We start from the raw sequence: 21,610 nt of genomic DNA, 5'->3' as shown, positions 1-21,610 counted from the left end.
CAGATATTTTTATTATGATATTATTGTAAACACGAGGAATTTTGGGTGTTGACGGTATGGACTTAAAAATAATGGAATAAATAAAAATTAATTACATAAAATAAAAAGAGAAAAAGAAACGGTACATTTAAGTGGGAATACACAGACTAATTAAAACGTAAAATAAAATGCATTCAATTAAATAAAACGGCGAGAATTAAAATGAAGATGTATTAACAAGAGCGCGCTTAAACTACGATTATTTTTTTTACGTTTTTTATATATAATATTTTTATAGAAATAATAATATTTGTATACAAATAATGCGTTTTTTTAAGTGTTTTATTGTCAGTATTGTAGTGTTGACGGCAGCGATGGATCGCCAGCACTTCCGGTCAGTGTGAGGTCAACGGAATTGGTTTGACGATATATTTTTAAATATTATTTCCTATAAATTTAACTACGCTTTCAGATTATTTCCAAGCCAATAGTTTCAACTCTGATGCGACATTGTTTAAAACGTTTGACTCATTGTATAAATATTTGTACTGCAAAACCGGAAACGGGAGAGGTCATGCCGGGTTTACCGCGCGATTCCATTGGCTGACAGTAAACCACGTGACCGCAGCTAACGCTAGTCAGCCTTTGTCAAAACAATAATGCGAACCTTTCTCCTGTCGGAGCGAGTTTTAACCGAAACATAATCTGAAATAAAGATCAAAACCAGCTGAAAAACAACGGATTTAAGGGGGAGGTGACATCACCGGACGTCGAGAGTTAAGGTTTTTACATGTACAGTTCAGCTTCCTGTATTCTCTGACCTTTACATTAGACAGCGACACAAAATACATGGATTTATACTGTAAATAAAAAGATTATTTTTCTCTTTTGCCGCATGTTTTAATAAACATAGGTCGTTTTCATATCGTTCATCCGTTTCTAACACATTATTTACGTCCCAAATACTTATTTAAATCTCATTCAATATTGTGTTAATACTATCCATTTGGATACAACTGTTGTATTATAAAATATATATATACATTATATAAATATGGATCGCTTGAAATAAAAACGTAATTATACATTTTACAATCATTAAACCTACATTACCTTTAGAGGGCGATGTTTCACTTCTTAAAACTGGTTTGTTATTGTATAATACACAATTATAATGATAGTATATACTTATGTTAATGCAAGTTTATTATCTTTAAATATATTGACAAAAAATGGTCTACAAACTACTTGCTGGACTTGATCAAGTGTAAAGGTCGATAGTTTAAGCCTCTTAAACTGTGAAACATTTTCAAATCGGTTTAAAAATTCACATATTTCTGGATACACACTTGTGTCGAACTTTAACAGAAGTGTGTGTTTTCTCTGCAGGCGCAGGCGTCACGTCGACCATGTGAGTTTCAGAAGATCACCGTGAAAGATGTTCACAGTTGCTTTATAATGTTTACATTTCCGCCCTGAAGGTCTGCGCTGAAGAACCGTGTGTCGCTGCCGGTGGCCGCCGGCGTCCTGCTGGTCGGCCTCCCGTACTCCATCTCTCTGGCCGCCCAGTGGCTCTACGGCTGGCCCAACAAGCCCGGCTTCAAGAAGTACCTGGAAGCCATCAAGCCACGGTGACGGCCTTGAGTCGACTCGTTGTTAAAGTATTTTCAGTTGAATGACGTGTTTTTCGATTGTCTCGTCACAGGAGGATCTACTGTCTGACCAGAGCCGTGCTGGAGACGCTGAAGTACCTGCAGTACGGCAGACTCTACTTCCAGTGGAAGTCCTGGTACGAGAACGAAGGGAACCGTAAACATTACGAGAAGGTATAGTATGTTATTATTGCATTAATGCTTAAATAAAACGCACAACACAGGGGGAAAATTGACTTGGCGCTCAAATCATATTTTATCGTGGATCCTTTGGGGTTTGTCTGTTGTCTGTTGTAAATATTTAAATATATTAAACTTTTTTTTCGACATTGAATAGTTTTATTGAATCATTTTAATTCAATATTTTCTATTTTTAAAAGTTAAATCCGTTTTTTTTTTAATAATTGAAATTTAAAAAAAAAACGTTCTCAATAAATGAAAGTTTCTTCTTCATATTGAAACATACATTTTCGAAACTCAACGTTTCGTAACCTTTCAATTATAAATAAGTGTTTTATCTTTTTATTTTTAAATAATTGGAATAAGAATATCCAACTGTATGTGCAAGTCAAATGCATTCATTTTGAAAATATTACATTTTAATTTTAGATTATTTAATAAAAATCCAACCTTAATAATAAATAAACAAATTAAAAAAATTAATTGAATGATTCAATAAAAACAAATAACGTAGAAATTATTAAATTCAATTTCTACAAAAAAAAATCTAAATGCTTATAAATAAACAGCATATCAATAGAAAAATGTTCAATATTAAATTCTACCTTTCAATATTCCGATGATGCTGATTGACGTTTAAAAGCTTGTTTTTCATGTGTAAAAATGAAAATATAAATAGTTTTTTTTTATGTACAATTAACATTCAAAAATTCATGCCATTTTTTTTTCCAAAGTTTTGTGTTGCAATTACATTTCTTCCCGCTAGATGGCAGCAGTCATTACGTCCTCTGCAGCTAAAGGAGCAATTAAATCCTGGAAGGACGAGAGGATACAGTGACTCCAGTAGATTTTAAAGCTGATGTTTGGACATATTCTGTTTAAAAACAGGAATAATGAAATCCTGGCAATGACAAATAATTTAAACTAAAGATCTTTTTTTAAATTGAAGTTAAACAGGCAGTGCTTAAATCGACTAAGCAGAATGAAGGGAAAAAAAACCCTAGAAAGAGAAAATTGGGAACATTTATATCACAAACGAATATAAAAATAATTATAAAAACAAAAAAGAAAAAGCTAAAAAAATATATATATATCAGACCTGGCCTTCATGAGGTCAGAGTAAAACTGTAAGACGGATCATATAAAAGAATAATGTTCATATCTAATGGTATTCTTTACTCATGCTACGAAGATTATTTTTTTTCTTTACTATTTTCCTCTTCTGTCCTTTTTCGTTTAGTTGCTAAAAACAAACACACAGCTTTAACAATTAAATAATTTCCGCCCTGTTGTTATATCATCCCATTTTTCTTTTCTCCTTTATTTCTTTTTCTTTTATTTAATTATTTTCCACTATACCCTTGATTTTACAGACCCTCAAAACGGTAACAATTTCTAACATGGCCCTTTGAGAAATTGTATATAGATTTATATAATAAAAATAAATAATATTTGAAGTTAAATAATCTCTTTCTTTCACTGCCACCGGAATCTGAAATAACTGATACGTGATACACTTTAAGTTCTATGTTATGCAAATATATATATTTTTTAATTAATTTATCAAGGAGCGTTTTTAAAAGGTATAAAATACTTTCAAGTTTGCCCCATGCTTAGTAGTAGATAATAAAATAAAAATAGATCTGTAATATAGCAGTAAATAGTATCTATAATTACTTACTTACTTACTATCCATCTATAATGATGGAATGTAGCTCTCGAGCGCCCCCCAGAGTCTCCGTTATGCTATTCATATTTTATTTATAAACCAATACTAATAATAACTCGTGTAAACAAAGACCTTTGATGATTCTAATCCAGCAAAACTACTTTCTGTTTCGCTTCAAAAGCAAGTTAAATAAATCAGTATTGAAACAATCAACAATATGAAGTAAATAGAAATTAAATAACACTTTGAAAACACTTGAAATTGTCCGAAAAACAAAATGAAGGACATTTGAATCATAAGTGACAAATATATGTTTTGTTTTTATGTTTAATTTTTTCATTCTGGTTTCCTCCCACAGTCCAAAATGGTGTCATTTGTGACCCTTGTGTGTGGACTTAAATATCCTTCTTTGTTTACCATCCGTGATAGGGCATCACATATGGTCGCCGTGGCAACAAGCTGGACTTGTATCACCCCCCCTCCTCGGGCAGGAATGCGCCGGCGGCGCTGGTGGTGTTCGTGTACGGCGGCGGCTGGGGGTCCGGGGACAGATCCATTTACTGTCTGCTGGCCAGACAAATGGCCGAGGAGCTGAACGCAGCTGTCGTCTGCCCCGACTACTGCACCTACCCCAAGGTGGCGAAGCAGCACATGCTGCCGCGGTGGAAAGTTCCCCCAAAATAAACAACCTTCTGTTGATTCTGGTGCTTGTGATTCGCAGTGTAACGTCCTGGCCATGGTGCAGGACGTGGCCGACTGTCTGGTGTGGGCCGTGGAGAACGGACCCAAGTACAACTTTGACAACGTAAGACTCACACACACACTTGTCACCGAGAGCTGTGTCAATAAAGTTTTATTATTAGATATTATCCCTCGAGTGGTTTCAGGAAGTGACGATAAAATCGAAAGCTTTTAAACGTCAATCAGCATCATCGGAATATTAAAAGGTAGAATTTATTATTTCACACTTTTGTATTGATATGCTGTTTATTTATTAGCATTTATTTATTTTTTTGTAAAAATTGAATTTGATAATTTCTACGTTATTTGTTTTTATGGAATCATTCAATTAATTAATTAATTTTTATTTAAAGCTTGGATTTTTATTAAATAAACGAATATTAAAATGTTCAAAATGAATGCATTTGACTTGTATATACAGTTGGATATTCTTATTCCAATTATTCAAAAATAAAAAGATAAAACGCTTTTTTATATTTGAAAGGTTACGAAATTTTGAGTTTCGAAAATGTATGTTTTAATATGAAGAGGAAACTTTCATTTATTGAGAATTCTTTTATTTTTTTATTTCAATTATTAAAAAAAAAAAAACGAATTAAATATAGAAAATATTGAATTAAATTAATTCAATGAAACTATTCAATGCTGAAAAAAAAGTTTCAAATATTGAAATATTAACTAAAAACTCAATGAAATATTCGTCTGACTCTAATATACTCCCATAGACACAGATTTAAACTAATGGAACTTTCAGTCACAGCATGTGTTTCTCTGCTCAGAACAACATGGTGATCATCGGTCACTCTGCCGGCGCTCATCTGTCGGCGCTGACCGTTCTCTTCCTCATCGACACGAGGGACGAACTTTTCATCGAGGTCGGCAAACAACGGGACGTCTCGCAGGCGGTCCGGGGGATCATCGGTACGAGCTTGACCTTTGACCTTGAGTGTGTTTTTTATCGCGTTGCCGTGGAAGCAGTCAGTACGTCCTCCACAGCTAAAGAAGCGAAGAAATCCCAGTGATGACTGAGGACGAGAGGATACGGCAGCTTTTATTTTTGGTTCGAACACAAATGAAAGCAGTTATAACTTCATCAAGAGTCATGTGGTCTGTAAATACTACAACACCAGAGTCAAGTACTCGACAATACTACACGTATATCCTTGTTACTACAGTATCACGATATATCGAGATGAGTATGGTATCACCAGAGTCTTGCCAATATAATACCCGGTTCAGATGAGAGTCTTCTGCTCCTCCAGGTCTGAGCGGCGTCTACAACATCATGGAGCACTACGAGCACGAGCAGCGGCGAGGCGTGGAGTACGTGTCCACCATGCACAAGGCCATGAACGGCGTGGAGAACTTCCCGTACTACTCTCCCACACACTGGCTCGGCAAGTTCAGCTCCGACCAACTGAGCAGGTGAGGACGACTGAGGACACTTGGTGAACATAAGATCCTGACCTGATGTTTCTCCTTGTATTCTCCACCTCCTTCTCCTCCTCTTCTTCTCTTCCTCCTTCTCATCTTATCTTCCTCCTCCTCATCTACTGCTCCTCTTCATAATCTCCTCTTCCACCTCCTCATCTTCTCCACCTCCTCATCTTCTTCAACTCTTCATAATCTCCTCTCCTCCTCCTGATCATCTCCACCTCTTCCTCCTTATCTTCTCCTTCTCTTCCTCCTCCTTCTTATCTCCTCCTCTCCCTCCTCATCTTCTCTTCCTTCTCCCCCTCCTCATCTTCTCGACCTCCTTATCTTCTTTACCTCTTCATAATCTCCTCTTTCTTATCCTGATCATTTCCACCTCCTCCTCCTTATCTTTTCCTTCTCTTCCTCCTCCTTCTTATCTTCTCTTCTTCCTCCTTATTTTCTCTTCCTTCTCCCCCTCCTCATCTTCTTCACCTCCTCATAATCTTCTCTTCCTCCGCCACTTCTTCCTCCTCATTTTCTCTTCCTTCTCCCCCTCCTCATCTTCTTCACCTACTCATAATCATATCTTCCCTTTCCTCATCTTCTCCGTCATCTCTTCCTCCTCCTCATCTTCTCCACCTGCTCATCTTTTCCACCTCCTCATAATCTCCTCTTCCTCCGCCTCATCTTCTTCACCTGCTCCTCATCATCTCCACCACCTCCTCCTCCTTCACCAATTCTTCCTCTTCCTCATATTCTCCTCCTCTTCCTCCTTATCCTCACCTTCATCTTCTCTTCCTCCTCCTCATCTTCTCATCTTCTTCTCTTTCTCTTCCTCCTCCACCTCCTCCTCCACTCCAGTGTTCCTCCGTTTGCTCTGCTTCACGGCACCAACGACATCATCGTCCCGTGCGAGGCGTCGGTCAAGTACTGTGAGCTGCTTCAGTCTCTGTCGGTCCGGGCGTCCATCTACCTGCTGCCGGGCCTGGACCACACGGAGATGGTGACGGACCTGATGGCGCCGGACAGACGCTTCTTCTCGCCCATCTACAGCTGCATCAAGCAGGAGTACAAGAAGCTGCTGGAGAGCTGCTGACCTCGCGTCACTCCACCGTCACACTAATACCTCATGTATTTATTTGATTATTCAACATTGAATGTTGTTTCTGACATGTTACACTTTTATTAATACCTCACTCACACAGTAAAACTTCCACGTGTGGAACTCATGAGGCACAGCTGAGTACTTGTGATTTTATATATGAGTTTTATATATTAATGACATTTTACTGCCGCTCTCTCATCATGTTTAGTTCTGAATATGTTAATAAACTGTGTAATGCATTGTTAAAAAAAATAAATCACACTTTCTTTCTATTTAAAAAAATGTTTTATTCATTTATTTTGCTATACAAATATGTTATAGATATTTCTTTCCAGTATATTTCTTTTCATTTAAAAAGGTGTACATTTTATTTTAATATGTTTTATATCTGCCACTTTGTTTCATGTATTATTTTGTTAAATGATAATGTAATTTTTTTAAATTGTGATTTTTTTCTGTCTTATTAAGATATCATTTTTTATATTATTTACATGATATTTTTATTTTTTTTATATAAAAAAAAAATCGTTATTCATTTATATAATTTTCAGTGTTCATTACCTCATTGAGAATGGTTTATTATTGTATTTCTTTAATAGGTTTTATATATACTCTGTGTTTGATATTATTATTTTACGTGTGTTTTTAATTCCATAATCTTAAATGAACTAAGAATGTTTAATATTTTCTGCCATTACATTATTTTTCCTTTTAAAACTTTTTTTTCAATGTTCAGTTTTTCCCTCATTTTTTGTTATTTATCACTTATTTAACTTGTCGTTATAATTTGATACATTTATTTGTCAGACTTCAGAAGTTATTTTCAAATCCTAAAAACGATGTTCAAGATAGTTACCACTGCCAAGGAGATTTTGACTCATAACCTCAATTCAAAAACAAACAAAAACGTTTTAATAAATATGTCTAGGAATGTTTATAATAGGAGAAAAAGCTACGTTTATGCGGCAACACCTGATTCTAGCTCCTCTTGACTGACACGTCTGACCCTGGACCTCCTCCTAGTCACACGTGGTAAAACACCCTTTAATTGTTCTGGCTCAAAAACACCTAAAAGGTTTTATTTTTTCTAGAGGATTTTGCCGCAACTGACTTGAGCAGTGATTTTTTTTCGCTATGCTTTTATTTTGAAGGGCGGAGCGTGTGTCTCGGGGGGCGGGGCTTCGCTGGAGCAGGAGCTCCTCACTTCCACACGCGTCGCTCCACGAAGCTGTTGCTCGCACCTCGGTGTCCCCTCACTCGAGAAACAAGTCTGGAAATATGTAAGTCGCTGCCGCGCGTGTCCGTCGGTGTTTCTCAGCGAAGGAAGATGGTGGTTTCACGCAGGAAGTCCCCGCAGAAGTTGCTGCTCCTCGGGCTGCTCTGGTGGTCCCTCCTGGTGCCGCTGACGTCCGGAGGTAAAAACACTTTTAAATATTCTTTAAATATTCTTTAAATTGTTACCAATGTTTGTTTCTCTTCGAGGCCATGAAGTTTAGTTTAAAAACATATTTTGTTTTTTAATTAACTTTAGGGCTTTTTGAGTTGATGGACCCTGTGTTTGTGTTTTACTGAGCAGCCTTTGAATGCATCATTAATGTCCTTTTATTGTTGAATTATCTTCATTTACTTCTTCACAATTCTGCACAAATATCGTTTTAAAATTAAATTTTAGTTTGTGTACATGTGGTTTTATACGCAGGGGCCAGTCCTTTATGAAGGACCATACATTAAATTATTTTAAATACATAAATGAATGAATAAATGAATAAATAAAAGACGAAATATAAACATTTTATAACTATAAGTTGAAAGAACGAATTGCATAAATGATATAATGTACAAATAAATAAAAGTCAAATTGTATTAATGACTATATACATAGAAATAGCACGACAAAATAAAACAAGAACTCGTTTATTTATTTATTTTTATTTTTGATATTTACTCACTTATTATTCATACGTTTAGTGATGTGTTTAAAAATGTATTTATTAATTTATAATTATGTTATTTATCAACTTTGATCATTATTTTTTGAGAAAAATAAAGGACAGGATCAACAACAACAACATCAAATTTTTAGGATTTATTCAAGAATAATTTATCTGGAATGTTTGTGTTTATTCACATGTTTCATGCAAATGTACAGATTATCAACTAGAATGTTTACGTTTAGTAGAAAACAGTCTAGCAGTGATGCTTGGTCTTTGAAAAACAATTAAATTATACAAAAAAATAAAGTTATTCAGTACCAGTGAGAGATAAATGTATGGTAAAGAAACAAAAAATGTTTGTTCTGGTTTTCTAACTGTTTTTGTTGTTGGTTTTTCAATATTAACCTTAAAACAAACCTGTGACTCAAGGCTTTAAATGAAGTCCATACAGTTTTAATTACATTTTAAGACATAATTAACCAGAAAAAAAAAACATTTTTACTTCATTCATGTTATGTAAGAGAAAAAAAATGACCTGAAAAATGTTTCCAACCTCAGGCTTGAATCTGTTTTCATGGCAGGTGTGGTTTTACTGAAGCAGACGAATCTTTAGTTACTCCTTCATCTGGTGTCAAATATAAAACTTTATTAACCTCATAACGTTAACGTTAACATCTTCACTGTTGCTAATATTACTTTGAGCTTCGTCCTCTATTTCTACTATAATAGAAATTGACATTAAATTCGGAGCGAAATTGCCTGCTTGTGACCTCGGCTCCTGCTGGGGTTTCAATGGTTTATCTGTGATGGCGCTTAAAGAATCAGTGTCTTTGTAATTGAACATGTGAGCATTCGTGGTTGTTTGTAAAACTGTGGGACAATTAGTGATGTTGTATAATAGTTAAACTTTTATATTTGTGTATATATATTTGTATGTATGCATGTCTCTGTGTGTATTTGTGTGTGTGTGTGTGTGTGTGTGTATGTATATGTATGTGAGTGTGTTTGTGTATATATGTATGCGAATGTATATTTATGTGTGTGTGTGTGTATATATGTGTGTGTGTGTGTGTGTGTATGTATATTTATATGTGTATATGCATGTGTTTGTGTGTGTGTTTATTTATATATATATATATGTACGTACGTGTATATATGTGTGTGTATGTGTGTTTGTATGTATGTGTCTGTGCGTGTTTGTATATATGTATATGAGTGTGTGTGTGTGTGTGTGTATATATGTGTATGTGTGTGTTTATATATATACGTACGTGTATATATGTGTGTCTATGTGTGTTTGTATGTGTGTGTGCGTGTTTGTATATATATATATGAGTGTGTGTGTGTATATATGGGTATATGTACAGTATTTGTGTGTGCGTGTTTATATACATGTATGTATGTGAATGTGTGGGTGTATATATGTATGTATGTGTGTATATATGTGAGTGTGTTTGTGTATATATATATGTATGTGTGTGTGCTTGTTTGTACATATATATGTGAGTGAGTTTGTGTATATATGTGTGTGTGTGTGTTTGTACATATGTATGTGTTTGTGTATACATAGATATACACATAATGTGTGTCAGTATTAAGAGCATTATTTTGATGATTAAATGAATGAAAACGTGTTTAGTAAATGTGATTAAATAAGTCATAATAAGTGAGTAAGTTATAGTTATTTGTATAGAATATATATGTTCAAATAACTGGTGCATTCAAAGACATCGAGGTGTTTCTGAAACTAACAAATCTATGTTGACGCTGGTTCTCACGGGAAGAAGTGACTGGAGTGTAACTAAAGGTCTAAAGTCTACATATTTCTTCTCACTCCAGTGGTTTTGTCTCCTTCAAAAGGTCTTGTTGATCCTGATGAAGGTTCACGAGCTGCTAGTTTCTCATTAACAGTAATCACAGGTAGAAGAAGCTCTCGGTGAAGTCAGTGACACCTGGAACAACCGAGCACTTACTCTTCTGCAGCTCTAGCTCTGTCATGGAGAGTCTTGCTCATGGGCTCTTAGTGATCCTGGTCCTGGTTGATCCAGTTGAAAGAACCTCCAGGTGTCCTGGTGTCGACTCTCGTAGGAAAGAATCTTCCTGGAGGTTCAAAGTTGTTGTGAAGGACACGTGAAGCAACAGATCTTGTGTTCCTAGTTCAAAAAATGACCTTGATGGTCACGTGTACTTCTGCAGCCTATAGGTGTTTGATCAAATACTACTGTGTACATTTACACACTTAAACTACTCTACTATTTCCACAGTGCTATGGAAAAATCATTATCATTTATTTTCCTTCAAAAGTTGTTGTTCAAAAGATTTAATTAATAGAAGGATTTTTTGTACAAAAGTGTTTCGCACTTGAACATACAGGGAAAAAAATCCTGTTTTTTGCACTAAATATTTTTCAGTTTTTTACTCGACTATTCTGTTTTTTGGGCTGTTATTTTCACCATTATTATTTTTATGTTTTTTCGCAATGACAGTTTTTTCCATAATTCATGCTTATTATATATTATGTTTTTTTAGTGATTATATTTTCTTGTTTTTCATGCTAGTTATTTTAAGTTTTTCTCTGTATTGTTATGTTTTTATAGGCAACAATTTCTCCGTTTTCCATGCTAATTATTTTTATGTTTTTCGCGCTAACAAGTTTTCGTGCTAATTATATTTCTGTTTTTCGCACCTAATTATAGTTTTTTTTCGTGCTAACGTTATTTCCATTTTTTTGCTAATTTATTATATTATATAAGTTTTTGTGGTAATAATTTTTCCTTATTAATAATTTTTTTGTGCTAACATTTTTGTTATTTTCAGTGGTAATAATTTTTCATTGCTAATCATTTTTTTGTGCTTACAATTTTTCTTTTTTTTTCGTGCAAATAATTTTCCTTTGCTAATTATTTTTGGTGCTAACAATTTTTCCGTTTTTTTTCTTAATTTATTACTGTTTTCTCTCACTAAAAATATTTTTTTTTCTGTTTTCCGTGCTAAAAAAAAAAGAAGACAATTGATGTTGTGGTGAAGACGTGGCCCTTAGCTCAGCTCACCTCCCGGCCAGGAGAAGTTGTACTTTTCAAATGCATAAAAAGCAGGAATCGTCAAACACAGTTTATTATTATTATTATAAAACACGTCAGAAAGTATCACTTCAGACACGATGTGTTTGTGTTACCAACGATGACAACAGTCACTCTCGTGTACACACACTTGTGTACACACACGGTGACTCACGGTGGATCCTGTAAACATGGATCTACTTCTGGAGGAAACATGGATTCTACATCCTTCCCGTCCTGGATCCTCTCGCCGCTCCACTGGACCCGTGTGTCATCTGGATTCTGGCGGCCAGTCTGAGGCGTCCTCGGGGATGAGCAGGAATTATTTCACTGACTCACTGGTTCGGAGCCGCATCGCAGACATTTGATTCACTCGACTGCTCAACCGTCCTCCCTGTTGTGTTGGGAGGCTGGAGCTCGAGCGAAGTCGACCACAAACCACAGCAGGCACTTCAGTCGAGGCGTGTTTCCGACGCGTCGACTAAACTGCTCGCGCCTGGTGAACGGAACCGAGAGCCGGTGAACAAGCGGGTCAGTGACTCTGTTGGTGTTCCTGCTTCTTCATGACGGACCTGCTTCGTCTTCTGTTCACACCTTCAATCTACCTTCAATCTACCTTAAATCTACCTTCAATCTACCTTAAATCTACCTTCATTCTACCTTCAATCTACCTTCAAACTACCTTCAATCTACCTTAAATCTACCTTAAATCTACCTTCAATCTACCTTCAATCTACCTTCAAACTACCTTCAATCTACCTTCAATCTACCTTCAAACTACCTTCAGTCTACCTTCAATCTACCTTCAATCTACCTTCAAACTACCTTCAATCTACCTTCAATCTACCTTCAATCTACCTTCAATCTACCTTCGAACTACCTTCGAACTACCTTCGAACTACCTTCGAACTACCTTCAATCTACCTTCAATCTACCTTCAATCTACCTTCGATCCACCTTCGAACTACCTTCGAACTACCTTCAATCTACCTTCGAACTACCTTCAATCTACCTTCAAACTACCTTCAATCTACCTTCAATCTACCTTCAATCTACCTTCGAACTACCTTTGAACTACCTTTGAACTACCTTTGAACTACCTTTGAACTACCTTCGAACTACCTTCAATCTACCGTCGAACTACCTTCGAACTACCTTCAATCTACCTTCGAACTACCTTCAATCCACCTTCGATCTACCTTCGAACCACCTTCGAACCACAACTACCTTCAAACTACCTTCAAATTACTTTAAACTACCTTCAAACTACCTTCTACGACACTTGGAGTCAAACCTTTCTGTGGAAGAACATCAGAGCCAGAAATGTATTTTTTTAATACAAGTTTAAAGCAAACTTAAGTTGCAAGATAGTGTTTAATTATTAATTAAATTGTACAATAATTATAATTTTATTATTATTATTATTATTATTATTATTATTATATTATAATTCCAATAATTAATTAAAATGAATTATTGGAATTATAAAATCAAATTTCACGTGTAAAACAAACATCATAGCCTTTTAAATGCCAATATTATATATATATATTTATATATATATATATATATTTTCACATTTTTATATATCATTTTAAAGCCTTAGAATTAAAAACTGAAATGTTTGATTTAAATTGGAACGTTGTAATCACTGTATAGTATTAAACTCTGTTAAACATAATATATATTTTTTAATGTATTTTTAGCATAGATCGGCCCTACTTAACCAACTTTTTTATATTTAATTTAAAAGGATACTCATTTTTAAAAAAGTGTGGAATTTAGAACATTTCAATTTTTGTATTATTGGAATGAGAAAATCAAACTCTGTGAAATGTATTTTGTTAATTTTAGAAAAATATTTTACATTTTTAATTCAATTTCTTTAACTAAAGAAATTCAACCTTTACATATACAAATTATTTAATAGAATTATTAAAGAAAATAATTCTAAAATGTCAAATAATCGAATGGAATTATTCAATAAAAACTAATTCAACCTTTCAATATAAAAATGATTGATTTAAATTATTAAACAAAAATGCTTAAGAAAAAAAAAAACCTTCACCAAAAAAGAAAAAAAAAGTTAAATACGACATTATAACATTGTAAATAGTAATTTAAATCTTCTGAAGGCACTGATTTACTTCCATACTTTTCTTTTCTCACCAGCCAATTAAAAGAAGAATGACTTCCTTCCTGTTAGTTGTGGACGAGCGAAGACACTAGTGTTGAGTAAACATGGAGCTTCTGTCCGACCCGCCGACCCCTCCAGCCCGGTCTGTCAATATCATTAACAGCTTCACTTAGTGCTTCATGTTGACCGTCCCTCGGAGCGTCGTGTAGTGGGGGTGGATGTTGTGGAACTCTTTAAACTTGTGTGTGTGTGTGTTTCATTGTGTGTGTGTGTGTGTGTTTTTGTGCTGAACACCAGCGGTGGTTCTGACCCGATCCTCTCTTCATGGACGTTTGTCTTCTCTGGGTTCAGTGAACACCAGTCTTTACTTATGGTCCTAAAAACTTCAGGAACCACCTGCATGTTGGTTTTTAGTAAGTAAGTAGAAGTAAGAACCAGAATTTTGAAGTTGATCCTGGAAGAAACCGTCAGTTTTAAGGGTCGAAGAAATGTGAGTTCTTCTACTAGAGCGGGTCAAAGTCAGATCTTATCTTATTCAAAACAAAATCAATACAGTGCTGTTGAAAATCAATCTGGTTTTGTCCCAAAAATGATTGCAATATTTAAATATATCAATATTTGGCAACACTATAGAATGGGGAACACATATTTACTAGTAATAAGATACTTATTCATATTTGTATTAACAGCAAATTGGCCACAAATTAACTATTAACTAAAGTAACACCTTGTTCATTGTTCACTTTATTCTAATAAACACCTGAACTATGGATTATTAACCGGAAATAAAGAAGTAATTAACTAAAAACTCTGGTGTAAACTAGCTTCTCTATATTTATTAGGTATTAATACTATGCCATAATGTATGTATTAATAAAACTGTTACTTTAAAGGAAAAAGAAAAGCTCTATTAGGAGCTATATTATGTATTAATATCATTCTAATTTATAATAAGTATTTAAATATGTAAGTAATTAGTATTTATAGAGAGCTTTTCTATATTTATATATATGAATATACGTTTCTTTTAATATTTGTATAATTATTGTTAGGCCACACCAGTAGAAAAATAAATTTTCACTGTATTTCACAACTGTAATATACTTAAAAAAAACATGAATCTGCTGCCACTTTAGAACAGGAAACCTTATCAATTACAAATATTGATTTTAGATTAAAATGCTATTAATACTTTCTTACTTTCTGTTTCCCCTTCAAAAGCGACATTTTTATTATTAGTGAATTCTTCTCTCATAGTATTAATACTTAATGAGGGGTCAATGTAGAGAAGCTGGTTTAAAACTTAGTGAATCTTCAGTTACGTCTTTATTTCCTGTTAATTATACAAGCAATCGTATAGTAATAATATCAGTAACTAAGGTTTAGTTCAGCGTTAACTCCTTAATGCCATGATATTAAGTGTAGTTTACGATGACCATCCATCCATCCATCCATCCATCCATCCAAATTCTTCTGTTATTACACATGTGAATAAGTACCTTTATAGATAATATATTGCTCAATATTTTCTTCACCACAGGACGTGTAGCTCGTTGTTAAACTTCAACTCCTCAACGTTATGGTCAGTAAACTCTCGTGTAAACAAAACCACGTCGATGACGATCTTCGGACACGATGTCTGGCGGCGTTAGCTAAACACGCGCGAGCGCTTTCTAGCTAATGACCAGAAGTTGTCAGATCGGTTCAATCGCTCGTAGATTTACTCTCTTTAAACACTCGTGGAGTGACTCACTCCTGACTGTGACGTCCATCGATGGATCCTGATGAAGGTGCAGGAAGATGACAGAGCAACACTGTCAGCCTGGATTACAGGGTGATGTCAAGGGGAGTAGAAGGAGAAAAAACAGCTGGATCCGGGTCGTCGTGGGACAATGAGTGTTGGTGGTTGAGACAGGTCCGAGCTCGTCGCTCACGCGCCGCCATATTGAAATCAAACACTCCTCATCTGGAGCTGGAACGGGTCTTGAGATTCCAGCGAGACGGTCCAGGACCGGAAGAAGGAACGAGAGCCTGGATCTAAATGTCACAGGTTACATAAGTGGACTCTGTGAATGAAGGCTGGTGCAGACCCACATGCCACCAGGGCGTCTCAAACCGTTGACCCAAATGTTCCCTGGCATCTTCAAGGCAACTGAAAACCCAGTCTCTGAGGGGGTTTGGAGCATTAAAAGATCTCCATGGTGGATGAATAAATACATGAGATCACGTGGATCTTTAGATCAGTGGCGAGTAATTACATGTTCGTACAGTGGCTGCCGTGAACTAGAATAAATAAGAGGCTATATATGTTGAGTTATTCTTTTGTTGTTGTCTTTTATGTAACTTTTAATTAAATAAATCAGACATAAAAGCAGTTTCAATCCAAATATCCTCTTGAATACACTTAAATAAAATGACAAAAGCAGAGGACGAAAGTCCTAAAAGACTAGTATTGAATAATAATAAAACAAAAGCTAGTTTCTACATGACCTTTAACCTATTGAGGGCCACATGCAGACAAATAAATGTTGCCTAAAGGTTGAAAATTTTGTTTTCTGAAGCCTCAAGAAAAGTTGAAAATTCAACACATTTTCATTACAGAAAGTAAAAAAATGGTGAAAGATCAACGTCTCCGAAATCTGGAAATAATGTCTTAAAACAATAGTTTAGTATCTGGCGGATCATGTCAACGCAAATAAATGTTGCCTAAATGTTGAAAATGTTGTTTTCTAAAACCTCAAAAAGGGTCATATTGACCCAGACTTGCTTTATATTGTGGAGACAAACTTTCAAATCATTTTTACTCTCTAATCCAAATCCTCACTTTGAAATTATCGTCTTCAACCTGAGAATAAGTTTAGTATGAGTCGGTCCTTTTACATCTCTTTCTCTGGTTATGCTCTCGTCACAGGGCGAAAAAAATATCGCAATAGTTTTTGGAACGATACCGTATGGATGTTTAGATGGATAGATGGACTTTATAAAGAACTCGAGATCTCCTTCAGGAAATTGGGTTTCACAGTTTACAGCAAACTATAGAAGGTACAGAAGTTTTAAAACAAAGGACAAAGTGCAAGGGAGGACAAAGTGCAAATATAAAGAACATAGATCAAAAGAAAGGATGCAATGAAAAAGGATACAAAGATTAACATAGAATAGAGTAATATCAACCTCTCACTTCACTCCTGCCCACAAACTCAGAATTATAAAGTCTAATAACAGAAGGAACGAATGATTTAACAACAAAGTATGGATTGTTTAAAAAAAATGAAATAAAGGTTATGCGTGTGTATGAAGTAAAAATAATTTGATTTTCATATATTTGGTTTTACAATTAAAATAGTTTTTGTGTTGCAATAAAATGTTAAATGAAATCCTGCGAGAAACCGGCGATAACTGAGGACGAGAGGATACAGTGACTCCAGCAGCTTTTTAAAGTTGATGTTTAAACATATTTTGGTTTGAAAACAAATGAAAGCAGTTACGACTTCATCAAGAGTCATGTGGTCTGTAAATACTACAACACCAGAGTCAAGTACTCGACAATACTACAAATATATACTTGTTACTACAGTATCATGATAGATCGTATCGTGATATTTATCGTATCACCAGATTCTTGCCAATACACTTTAAAGTTCACCAACTCTGGGTGTAAAGAATAAGATCCTGAGTGAGTCTACTGGAGTCTCCCGCCTTGACCTTGACCTCTTTACTCCAAATTGTACCCTTGTGTCCCGACCTTTGGATACGCTGTATTTGTAAGAAGAGATTTAAAGGAAAGACGTTCACAATCCAAAGGAATCCTAATTCTGTTGCAGAAAACCCTTTTAACACGCACATTAAAACACTATTTGTTACATTGTTTTAACAATAATACATTATATTTAAAGACGCTCAAGATACATTTAAAAAAAAAAAAATCTAAATATTAAAACAGTGAAACACATTAAAACATAAAAAGCATCAATGAAAAGAGGATACAACTGTAGAAAATGTAGTTAATAGTTTAGTATAATTAGTGTAATGTTGGTTCTTATGGCAACAGTCTGAAGCTTGTGGTGAATCTGTAGTTCCTGGATTAACAAAACACATTTTTTCTGTTGTTCTTTCAAGCCTTCAAATGTTGTTACGCAAGCGTTCGATTCCTTCACGGAGGCAGCGAGTGGATTAATGCTCAAAGCACCGGATCCGTGCGTCGAAAGAACACTGTTGACGTCATGCTTGTCTCCTCAACGACTCCTCTGTTCTCCCACAGCTTCCTTCTACGGCGATGGCTTCGTACAGCTCAAGGCCACGGAGTCGTCGGACCGTAACGGGCTTCGCGTTCGCTTCAGGACCTCCAGCTCCGACGGCCTTCTGTTCCTCGCCGCCGGTCGGACGGTCTACTTCCTGCTGGAGCTCCGCGCCGGGCGCCTGCAGGTGGGTACATGGGCGGCCGCGGGTCCGAGCGGCGCCGGCGCCGGCGTGGTCGCGCTCAAAGACGAGCGATGACCGGCGGCGGCGGCTCCGTCTCATCCGACAGCGTCGCTCTCCGGCGTACAGTGACACAAGCTGACAGTTCTCGGTGCCGCCGGCCCGTCGTCGACACCACGCCGGTCACTTCCTGTCACTTCCTGTCACAGCACGAGGTCGGCGCGGCTTTATTGAAGTCCGCGTCGGGAGACGATCGAAAAACAGCGAACGTCCATCGACCGCCGTGTCTTAAAATAGTCGCTCCAACGCATAGTTTCTCTTTTTTTTTAAGTCCTCGAAGCCGAAACGCGACCTATGATGGAACAACGTGACGCGATTTCGTCCTTGATCCGAATCAGTGATTCAACCGTCAACTGTGACTTTGGTCGCGTCACAAAAGTGTGTTTTCAAAGCAAACTGAGAAATGTTAGTTTTACTGTTGTTGTTTTTTTTATTCATTATTTCTGCCAAAGTATTGAAATCTTCTCCGAAAAACATGAATATATCAGTTATTATTTGACTGTGTTTAACATTAATTAAAAAAACTAAAAACTTAAATGGGTTTTTCAACTAAAAACATCAATCAGTGAACTGAGATAATGCATTTAAACTGTTTAATATATGAACTTTTTAAAAACATTTATATTTTCAGGTGTTTTTAACTGGTCTTATTGCTTTATATATTTTATTGAGTATTGTTTTGAATGTTTAAGCGCTTTGTGACCCTGGTCTAGAAAAGTGCTATACAAATATAAATTACTTACTTACTTTTTTTGCAATTAAATACTTTGAGACTCATATTCTACACTTGGATTCAAACTTGTTTTCAACATTTCTCTCTCTTTGTCTCACTCCCTCTCAGTGAACTCTCTCTCTACCTTGATTTAAATTGATTTCAAACGCACGTTTCCTCTCAGTGAACTCATCACAGCAGCTTTTTTACAGTTGATATTGTTGGCCAAAGATACAAAGATTTGTGATCAAAGTGCAAACTTTTTCTACGGAGACAGAATAGAAAACCCTCAATAAAAATGGCAGAACTGTCCTTAGAGTTTTTTAGATCTCTGCGATGACTGAGGACGAGAGGATACAGTGACTTTTTAAAGCTGATGTTTGGACATATTTTGGTTTGAAAACAAATGAAATCAGTTACAACTTTGTCAAGAGTCATGTGGTCTGTAAATTCTACAACACCAGAGTCAAGTACTCGACAATACTACAAATATATAGTTGTTACTACAGTGTCATGATATATCGTATCCTTGCTCCTGTATCGTGATACGTATTCGTATGTTTTCAATACATAATCGATTGTAAAACAGGAAACGACAAAGTTAAAAAAAAAAAATGTAATCTTTGCAGTGATTTGCACTTTTGTCCGTAGTTTGTTCACAGAAAAAACCTTAAAGTGCTAATTAAGGGTCAGTTATATTAATGAAGAAAGCAGTTGCGTAACAGAGTTTTCATGATGCGGAGGATAATTTGTTTTTTTTATCATTTTTTTAATTGGGTGTTTTTGCCTTAAGATCGTTGAGACGTCGTGTAATTAAAACACCAGCCAAGAGTGAACGTGGTCGCGAGTCTTAATGACGACTCAAGGCCGAGTTTAATTTCTTCTTTCACGATGTTACATTTCCTGGGAGTCTGGATCAAAATAATCATCATCAAAACCCAACTGAGTTTCCAGTTTCTCGAGAACAAATGTCAAGACCGTCCTGCTCCGATCGAACGTCCATCCATGAGTAAAACAGCTCCTTATCTGCAGTAAAAGAGGATAAAAACATTCTTCCTCTCCAACTTTCTACCTGTTTACACCAACAAAGTTGCTTATTTGTGCTTTTGTTATACGCATAAATGTCTTTTAACATTTTTATATCGACAATAGCTGAAGTACTGTGTGATGCCCGGGGATTTTCATAAGATAAAAAACTGCCAAAAACATTAAAAATGACAATTCAATGACGTATATCGTTTTTTACATTTTTAAAATAACATTTGATTATATTTTTTATTATTTATATCATTTTTCTGCCAGTTTCTGAACTGAAACTAATATTGATTCTTTCAGGTTAAGAATATGAACCGACGCTTTTATTTAACAAGGGATAGAAATCAGATTTGGTTTAAAGTCGCACGTTTTACTTGTACAAGTGAGAACAACACAGAGTTTACATGTCTGTCTGAATCCTTCCTGAGGCACACTGCTGTTAGTTCGCGGTTATATCTTTATCGCAGTTTCACAAGCTGTTAATTATCTGACTCCAAAGTTTTTCCCCCCACCTTGAATGAGCTGTTAAGGGTAAGTATTTACTCCTTTAGAGACGCCGTGATAAGAAATACAATCAGTGAGATATTACTATTATTACATGTTCTTAATTCAATTTGATTCACACACTCTAGCTCAGGACTTTCCCATCAGTTTGATTTAAATTTTTTCCGAGACTACAACTCGCTACTTTTGTGATTGATAGAATTGCTCTCTAGGTAGACTTTTAACCTGAATAATACTCTACAACTTAATCCAAACTAGTTTTCCAGCAGCTATCTCGTCTTTCATCCTCTGTGAACTATTTAACGCTAATGCATTAATTATAAAACCCTCTTTTTCTGGGTTCAGACACAACTTCAAATGCTTTAATCACACACATTATTCAGTAGTTATCCTGCCTGAAAGCCTGCATTACTCTTGATACATGTGCAGGTGAATCTGGTCTGTTTTTGGGTGGTCTTATTCCACAAGTACTGGGAGCTACCGTAATTACCATTGTATGAGCACAAGGTGGTGTTTGAATTTGCCACAAACTTGTAGAGTTTGTATGTTCTCCCCCTGCTTCAAAGGGTTTACTCTGTGCACTCCGGTTTCCTCCCACAGTCCAAAAACATTCAGAGGTTGATTGGGAACTTGGGGAAATTGTCTGTAGGTATGAGTGTGTGTGTGAGTGGTTGTGTGTCTTTGTTAGTCCTGAGACAGACTTTGTGGTCTTGAGTGAATTTCTTATATGGAGGCTTCAACACAAGTGGGACGTTACAGGCGACACTAAAATAAACAAATATTTTTGTCTGTTACTCTCAAAAGGAACAGATTACTTTGAAAATAATCCCAACCCTTAGTCCACACGAGGGTGAGTAGAAAATTAGTGAAATCATTTTCAATGTGCAATCCATTGTCATGTCTACCCGGGTCCAAATCCTTAAGGATTACCATTTTACTTTGAAGGGTATTAAGCAAACATACGCGAGTCGCAGAATTTCTAATAAAAAGAAGGGTTTGTTAAATAAAAAA

At 35.7% G+C, this 21,610-nt stretch overlaps 2 protein-coding genes across 4 annotated transcripts in view; both read left to right on the top strand.

Annotated features, from left to right (window-relative positions):
• Positions 1–614: 614 nt before the first annotated feature.
• On the top strand, positions 615–7,024 carry LOC148087447 (uncharacterized). 3 transcript variants are annotated; one of them, XM_087794483.1, is made up of 9 exons: positions 615–756; positions 1,369–1,390; positions 1,461–1,610; positions 1,685–1,805; positions 3,910–4,116; positions 4,202–4,285; positions 5,001–5,142; positions 5,484–5,646; positions 6,499–7,024. In XM_087794483.1, coding segments are annotated over exons 2-9 (1,104 nt in total). In that variant the 5' UTR covers positions 615–756; positions 1,369–1,388; the 3' UTR covers positions 6,734–7,024. The 3 variants fall into 3 exon arrangements, with proteins under 3 accessions (XP_087650609.1, XP_087650522.1, XP_087650692.1); XM_087794396.1 differs by having other exon boundaries at positions 615–761; XM_087794566.1 differs by having other exon boundaries at positions 615–771.
• Positions 7,025–8,069: 1,045 nt separating this feature from the next.
• Positions 8,070–21,610, top strand: part of cspg4ba (chondroitin sulfate proteoglycan 4ba) — a 37,798-nt gene continuing 24,257 nt past the window's right edge. The window contains exons 1-2 of the mRNA XM_087788122.1: positions 8,070–8,157; positions 18,131–18,294. Coding sequence (XP_087644248.1) covers positions 8,070–8,157; positions 18,131–18,294 — 252 coding nt within the window. The remainder of the gene's footprint in view (positions 8,158–18,130; positions 18,295–21,610) is intronic.

This window comes from Callionymus lyra, chromosome 1 (genome assembly GCF_982586985.1).
Source record: "Callionymus lyra chromosome 1, fCalLyr1.hap1.1, whole genome shotgun sequence".
Taxonomy (NCBI): Eukaryota; Metazoa; Chordata; class Actinopteri; order Syngnathiformes; family Callionymidae; genus Callionymus; species Callionymus lyra.
The sequence above is the reverse complement of the archived record's forward strand: the minus strand, read 5'-3'. Positions and strand labels throughout refer to the sequence as shown.